Source organism: Papaver somniferum, chromosome 11 (assembly GCF_003573695.1).
Source record: "Papaver somniferum cultivar HN1 chromosome 11, ASM357369v1, whole genome shotgun sequence".
In the NCBI taxonomy this organism is placed as follows: domain Eukaryota; kingdom Viridiplantae; phylum Streptophyta; class Magnoliopsida; order Ranunculales; family Papaveraceae; genus Papaver; species Papaver somniferum.
The window spans coordinates 74358258-74366171 of record NC_039368.1 but is presented as its reverse complement, the minus strand read 5'-3'; the positions used below and the strand labels follow the sequence as shown (position 1 = coordinate 74366171).

Genomic DNA, 7914 nt, shown 5'->3' with positions numbered 1-7914 from the left:
AGGAACTGCTCTCTATTGTTCAAGTTGCCACCAGATGGAGACAATACCTCCAAGGCAACCACTTCATTATTCAAACTGACCACCAGAGCATAAAATATTTTTTGGAACAACAAATCTCTTCTAACTTACAAAAAAAATGGTTGATGAAGCTTATGGGGTTTGATTATGAAATTAGATATAAAAGAGGGTCTGACAATACTGTTGTTGATGCACTTTCTAGAAGACCTCATGAGAGTGGTACTTTCCAGAGTATATATGTTTCACAACCATCTTGATCTCAAGAAATTATTGATAGCTACTCTTCTGATGCAAAGGTACAAACTCCCATTGCACAGCTTGCCCTCCATCCAGCTACTCTTTCCAACTACTCCTACACTGATGGTGTTTTGAGATTCAAGTCAAGAATCTATTTGGATCCTCATCAGATGTTAAGACAAAGATTATGGATTGCATTCACTCTTCTACAGCTGGTGGCCACTCTGGAATTCAAGCTACTTATATGAGAGCTAAATCCACATTCTTTTGGCCTGCAATGAAGAAGGAAATACTACAATTTGTCTCAGCTTGTGATGTCTGCCAAAGAAATAAAGGTGACCACAATTTTCCAGCTGGCTTGTTGCAACCCTTGCCCATCCCTGACCATGCTTGGCAACACATCTCTATGGACTTCATAGAGGGACTTCCAATGAGTGAAAGGAAGGAAGTTATCCTAGTGGTAGATGACAGACTAAAAAATATGCTCATATCATTGGCTTGCATCATCCGTACACTGCTGCTTCTGTGGCAAGAGAGTTCATTGCTCAAGTTTACAAACTACATGGGTTTCCTGCATCCATTGTGTCTGACAGAGACCAGGTCTTCACCAGCCACTTTTGGAAATATTTGTTCAAGGCTCTTAGAACACAGTTGCACCTCAGCATTGCTTACCATCGACAAACTGATGGCCAGACTGAGAGAGTGAATCAATGTTTGGAGAATTATCTAAGATGCATGTGTGGACATCAGCCAAAGAAGTGGCATCATTGGCTACCTCTTACAGAATGGTGGTACAACACCAACTACCACACCAGTCTCAAGGTAAGCCCATTTACAACCCTTTATGGTTACAATCCTCCTCACTTGGCTTTTCATTCTACTTCCACCGCTTATGTTGCTGCTGTTGAGGAATATTTGAAGCAAAGAGCTGCTATGTTGGACTTACTGAAAGACTCACTCCACAAGTCCCAAGAGAGAATGAAGTTATATGCAGACAAGACTAGAGTGGATAGAAGTTTTGTTGTTGGTGATAGAGTTTACTTAAAGCTCCAGCCTTACAAATAAGTTTCCTTGGCATTGAGAAGAAATTTAAAGCTTGCAGCCAAATACTATGAACCCTTCACTGTCCTTCAGAAAATTGGCAGTGTAGCCTACAAATTGCTTTTACCTGCTGAAGCCAGAATACACCATGTTTTTCATATCTCTCAACTCAAGAAACAGATTGGTGCTCAACATATCATCTCCCCAACTCTACCAGTCATCAACAGTGAAGGTCAGGTGCTTGTCATCCCTGCAGCAGCACTGGATTCCAGAGTTATAGTCAAAAATGGTATTCCAGTTCCTCAATTGCTTATTCAATAGACCAATGCCTAAGCTGCAAATGCCACTTGGGAGGATGCTGGGAACATCAAGATCCATTTTCCAAAGTTCAATCCTTGAGGACAAGGATTTGGTGATGGGGAGGGTATTTGTCATATACCTGCATATGACTATTCTTGAACTGTGGTATTCCCTGAGTAATCCTTTGGGGTGTACCTAGTATTAGTTAGTGGCCAGTAGAGTAGCAGCGTGTGTCACTTTGAGATTAGTCAATCTAGGGACATATGTCATACTCGGATTAGGTGTAAGAACCATTTGGTTGGGGTTAAGCTTGAATTAATGAAACTGTTCTAAGGCTGCTACGACAGATTGTTACCATTTCTTGTTATTCTTCAAATCAATTTTTGTATTCTGATTGTAGATTGTACTAAGTATAGTACAGTGTGGCGCCTCTCAAAAGGGTAAGCAAACGAAAGTTCACCACAAATCATCTCGAGATATTCTCATTAAAGCTCCACTTGATTCATATGGATCTCTTCGGACCAATTAACCAACCCACTGTTGCTGGTAAGAAGTATGCTTTTGTTATGGTAGATGATTTCACCAGATTCACTTGGGTTGCATTTCTATCTCATAAGAATGAAATTCTTGGTGAATTCAAGATTATTGTTAAAAGGATCCAGAACGAACAAGGTCGCAAACTAAAGAAAATCAGGAGCGATCGTGGAACTGATTTCAAAGAGACCAATGAAGTCTTTAAGTCGTTAACCTGGTTTTAGAAGAAGAAAACCAAAGGTTAAAGGAGAAACGACTCTCGAACGGAAACTAGTATCACACATAAGGTGTGGGGATTAATTTTGCACAATACTAGATGTCTCCTTTATATAGTCTTTCAAATCAAGGTTTTGCCTTGGTAACAAAGCAATAAATATCCACCGTTAAATGAAAACCTAATGTAGATTCAAGCTAATATTTCTCAACCGTTAGATTGAAAACTTAGCTTGTTATACACACTTGACAATGCACATTTCTAGGTTTGTTAACCGTACCCAAACGTATGCACTTGTTTGTTCAACAATAGTTAACCAATCGGTTAGCCATATGAGCATTTCATATCAACCATGTTCTTCTTCACCTTAACTAGTTTAAGTAACTTCAAATGAACTAGTTAGAGAGTTGTTAAATTGCAAGGAAATCTCATGTAATACACACGACACAATTGAAGCAAAGATGATTTTGATTCACTTGAATCGGTTCATGAACTTTTATAGCCACGGTTTGCAAACTACATTCCTTAGTCTTTTTAAGTTTAAGTTCAGAAATCATATTTAGATATATAACCTTCTTAAGTTCGCACACTAGGTTCGCGAACTTAAGCAACCAGGCAGAGTTTACCAACTCCAGCAGAAAATCTCGGCAAAAGACCTTCCGCCGGTTCGTGGACTGGTACTCACGCAACTATTTTGTCAACTCCAGCTGAATTTCTCGGGACTGAGTTCGTGGACTTGGCAACGAGCCATTCTTCCCGTTTCTCTTGATCAAAAATGTTCGCAAGCTTTGGTTCAAGGAATAAAACTTATGCACATATGTGTTTCCACAACAATACTTATGTCCATCATTGGTTATGTAATCTAAACTCTCATTCCAATCATTGAAACATTCTTAGAGGAAGTTATATAGTTGTTACACCATTTCTCGTCAAAGCAATTTTCAAGATGATTGAAACATACTAGGTAAAGATAAACTTGATCGAAGCGAAAAGCTTACCAACGCATATTTCGAGATATAGATAGGCGAGGTATACTCGTCTCGAAATACCAAATGTGTATAATCCAAGTTTATATATATAATATCGCATATGTTGCTATCTCAAGCATGTTTGTCAATGTTAGTGATCAAAACTATAAGTCTTGATTTCTAGTATATTATAGCTAAGTCTTGGACTAGGATAAAAAGTGTAGTTGAGCTCAAGGACTTCATGGCTAAGTCTCCAATTGGTTTTCTCTGCCGAGAAAGTTGATTTCTCTGTCGTTAAAACATTTTTCTTGAGAGTCATATCTTACTTCAGTTTCTGCAAGTCTTTCTTTCAACACAAAGAGATTTCGACGAAGATTATCACATTCAGAATTTTTTGAACGCACATCTTATTCACGATATTTACGAACAGATTGTAAGAGTTTGTAACCACAATCATATCTCTTAAAGAGTTTTCTCAATTTCCTTTTTTCTAGACAGAGAGGTTTCAGATATATTCAACCAAGCAAGTTGTTGACCCTTTTTTCTTTATGAGATGGTCGAAAAGCTTGATATATCGTGAGACTTCCTCATCAACATCTTGTCCTTCTTATGAAATTAATCTAACTGATCATCTAGGCATTTTTCCCAATTGAAATCAGTTTCCGTTCATGGAGAAGATGTGAGATATTTCTCAGGAGATCCAAAACTTTGAAACAAATAAGAGGGTTTTTGAACTGGTGTTGCGTTGTCAGAGATAACACTATTTTCCATAGAGCTAGATCGCTACAAACATAGAATTATAAGGTCTTAAACGTGTTTGCCTGCTCTGATACCAATTGAAAAAGCGGGGGTCTAACAACCACACCCAAAATTTCGCTTAGCAATCTGTATGGACTAACTCCAATATACTTTCAAGATAATCAACTAGACAGTCACTCAATATTAAGAAAAATACATCAAAGAGTTATATCTCAATTTCTCAATTCAATCTGCAATGAAACAAATAGGAATTTGCGAGCCCGATTGAATATAAGAAATAACTTGGACGGTATCAAACCAATATCTAAGTGTCAATCAATTTAATCAACAACCCAAAGATCGGATTCAAAAACTGATTGAACTTACGCACAACCTGTTATATTTCAATTATATAAACAAATATAATACAGAAAAGAAATAACACAGACACAGAAGTTTTGTTAACGAGGAAACCGCAAATGCAGAAAAAACCCGGGACCAGTCCAGATTTGAATACCACACTGTATTAAGCCGCTACAGAAACTAGCCTACTCCAAGTTAACTTCAGACTGTAATGTAGTTGAGCCCTAACCAATCTCGCACTGATCAAGGTACAATCACGTTCTTTACGCCTCTAGAACCACGCTGGATTCTGCGCAGTTGATTCCCTTAGTTGATCTCATCCACAACTAAGAGATGCTACGACCCAAAGTCGCAGACTTGATAAACCAATCTGTCTCACACAGAAAAGTCTATCGAATAGATAAATTTGTCTCCCACAGATATACCTATGAGTTTTGTTCTGTCTTTTGATAAATCAAGGTGAACATGAACCAATTGATATACCAGACTTATATTCCCGAAGAACATCCTAGAAATATCAATCACCTCACAATAATCTTAATCATATGATAGCGAAACAAAATATTGTTGAATCAATAACCATGAGACTAAGATGTTTGTGACTACTTTTTATCTTTCCTATCAAAGATTAAATCTCGAGCAAATATTAAAGAAGATAGTACTCAACACGATAGAAAACAACAAGATCAGAACACGCAATTACATAGAAAATATATAGTTGGGTCTGGCTTCACAATCCCAATGAAGTCTTCAAGTCGTTAACCTACTGGGTTTTGGAAAAAACTAAGATTAAAGGAGAATCGACTATAGTTGCAACTAGTATCACACAAGAGGTGTGGGGATTAGGTTTCCCAATTGCTAGAGTTCTCCCTTATATAGTCTTGAAATCAGGGTTTGCAATCAATTTTACCTTGGTAACAAAACATTGAATATTCACCGTTAGATGAAAACCTGATTAGACTCAAGCTAATATCTTTCAACCGTTAGATCGAACTTAGCTTGTTACATACAAATGAAAAGTGACTTCATTTAGATATGAGTTATCATACCTAAACGTGTACACCTTTGTTGGCTCAATAATAATTAACCGAAGTTAGCCATATGAACACTTTCATATCAACCATATTCATCTTAACCATAACTAGTTAAAATGACTCAAATGAAACTCGTTCTAAAGTTGTTCAATTGTTTATATTCTCATAGAAGTATACAACATACAATTGAAGCAAAATCGATTTTGATTCACTCGAATCAATTCATGAACATTATAGTCACGGTTTTTAAAAGATTGCATTCCTTATTATATAAATGTATTAGTTCATGAACAAACCGATTTCAGAACATAACCTACTCAAGTATGCATCCGGGTACGCATACCTAAGTGGCCGGACAAAGTTTGGGTTCGCGCAGTATGCGAACGGGTATGCATACCACCAAACTCAGTTAAATCCTGGAACTTGAAACCCACGCCAGTACGCATACCAGTATGCATACTAAGTTCTCGGACTTTTATTAACCAACCAGTACGCATACGGGTGCATACTATGGTTCCCGGACTTGGAATAACTTGCAACAGTTAGCATACAAGTACGCATACTGTGTTATATCCAATCATGGTTATTTGTTCTAAACTCCCATTTCAATTGAAACATTCTTAGAAGACGACAATAGCTGTCTCACACAAACTATTAGCTTCAAAGCAATTTTCAAGTGATAGAATGATCAAAATGAAACATTCCGAGTCTACATCAAATGACTGTCTCACACAAATCATGTAAGATGTTACAAGGCGATTATCACATGATCATCTTTTGACTTTCTTCAAGAATATAAGATGAACTTGGTTAAAGCGAAAGCTTGGCAACACATATTTCGAGAAATATGTAAGCGGGTTAAACTCAGCTCGAAATATCAAATGTGTATAATCGAAATTTGACTTTTGTCTCAAAATAGGATATAAAGTAGATAGACTTTTGAGTGATAGATGAGTTCAAGTCTCCACATACCTTTTGTTGATGAAGTTTCACAAGTTCCCCTTAGTAGTTATTCGTCTTCAATCGATGAACGCCGTGAAGTCTAAAGCTCAATTACACTTTCTATCCTAATCCGAGACTTAACTATAAGCAGACTAGAAATCAAGACTTATAGTTTTGACAACTAAAATTGACAAAACAAGCTTGAGATAGCAACGCTTGCGAGTTCGACCGAGCAGTGCTCTAAAAACTTCCAGCGCCAAGAAGATTTGCAAATCTAATAACCTGAATTTTGAAAATAAGAACTCATGTTTGCGAAATAACATCACAAAAACAAAGCTTCATAGATATCAGGACATTTCGCATAGATTGTAATTTATGTATATATAGGTTATTATTCCATCTATCAAGTGTAAACGTGAAGAATTAAAATGAGATAAATGGATTCTTCATTGCAGCCACAAATAAGCATTTATTTATACGAGAGTATCCCCACTTCACAGTTCTGTTAAGTTGCGATAAGTTTGTATAGACCAGCAAGGCATACACAAAAAGCATATCTTAACAAGGGACTTTGATGACTCCAAACGGATTTGTGAGGGAACCCATGACGAATTTTGCATTCATCTGTTGAGCCCTCTATATAAAAATTTAACTGGAAATCTACGTGATGGGAAAGTGACCATCTTCTCTTTATCAGCCACGATGTGATACCATCTAGTTAATAATATTAATCTGATACATCATGGTTCTTACTGAAAGCCATTCTCATTGACGAATGATAAAAAAATTTAGTAATGTTTTTATTATTTCCTTCATTGAACGATCATAATAGTAGATATGGAAGACTTAATAGAAGGAAGACAACTGATAATGTAACAAACTAACATGCATTCTTGTCCTTGGTGGTGATTATATGATTCACCTGTTAATCCTGATAGTAATTGAGACTTTTTTGGCGCCAGAAAACAAAGGGGTACATGAATTTGTGTATTTGGAAAATTAGATATATGAAATATTTATGAAATATAACCGGGGTTTAGTTTGCATTTTGGTGACGTCACATCTCCAACATCCGACGATGGTAAATCTGCGAATTCTGTTTTGAATTCGCGCTGCGAGTTCAATTTTTTTCCCACCACTGTGTAATATCGCAAGGACCCATGGTCTTTTATGATGAAAACTCACATCTTTCACTCGATTATCCTTGATATCGAATTTCGTTAACATCATTTAATCAATCAAAGAATCCAATCACTATACAAAAATCTACTTTAATAACTGGACAAGTTCAAGATCAAAGCAAAAATTTAGTTACTGAATCAACAAATACCAAATCAAAATAATCATCTAGTGGTGTGGGTGGAAGTGCCTATAAATAGAAAACGAGATGGTATAGGTATAGGGCTGTAGTTCTGCTGATGACGGTGGTGCTTGCTGTGGTGATGGCGATATATTGGTGAAGTTGGAGGTGTTGATGGTGAAGGTCCTTTTGCAATTGAGTTTTTAATTGAGTCTAAGAAAAAGA

The 7914-nt window shown here is 36.8% G+C and overlaps 1 protein-coding gene across 1 annotated transcript; it reads left to right on the top strand.

Annotated features, from left to right (window-relative positions):
* The first annotated feature begins 442 nt into the window (after window positions 1-442).
* LOC113324570 lies at window positions 443-1617 on the top strand. The gene is made up of 3 exons (XM_026572881.1): window positions 443-715; window positions 1006-1290; window positions 1390-1617. Exons 1-3 carry the CDS (start codon window positions 443-445, stop codon window positions 1615-1617), a joined length of 786 nt encoding a protein of 261 aa, XP_026428666.1.
* The last annotated feature ends 6297 nt before the right edge of the window (window positions 1618-7914 follow it).

What these genes read in the sequence shown, in the direction of transcription:
- LOC113324570 (XM_026572881.1), top strand. Translation starts at nt 443, where the DNA reads ATGGATTGCATTCACTCTTCTACAGCTGGTGGCCACTCTGGAATTCAA. An exon ending in GGAAGGAAGTTATCCTAGTG is followed by an intron (nt 716 to 1,005) that starts GTAGATGACAGA and finishes TGTGGACATCAG; the next exon opens with CCAAAGAAGTGGCATCATTG. An exon ending in GTTTTGTTGTTGGTGATAGA is followed by an intron (nt 1,291 to 1,389) that starts GTTTACTTAAAG and finishes ACTGTCCTTCAG; the next exon opens with AAAATTGGCAGTGTAGCCTA.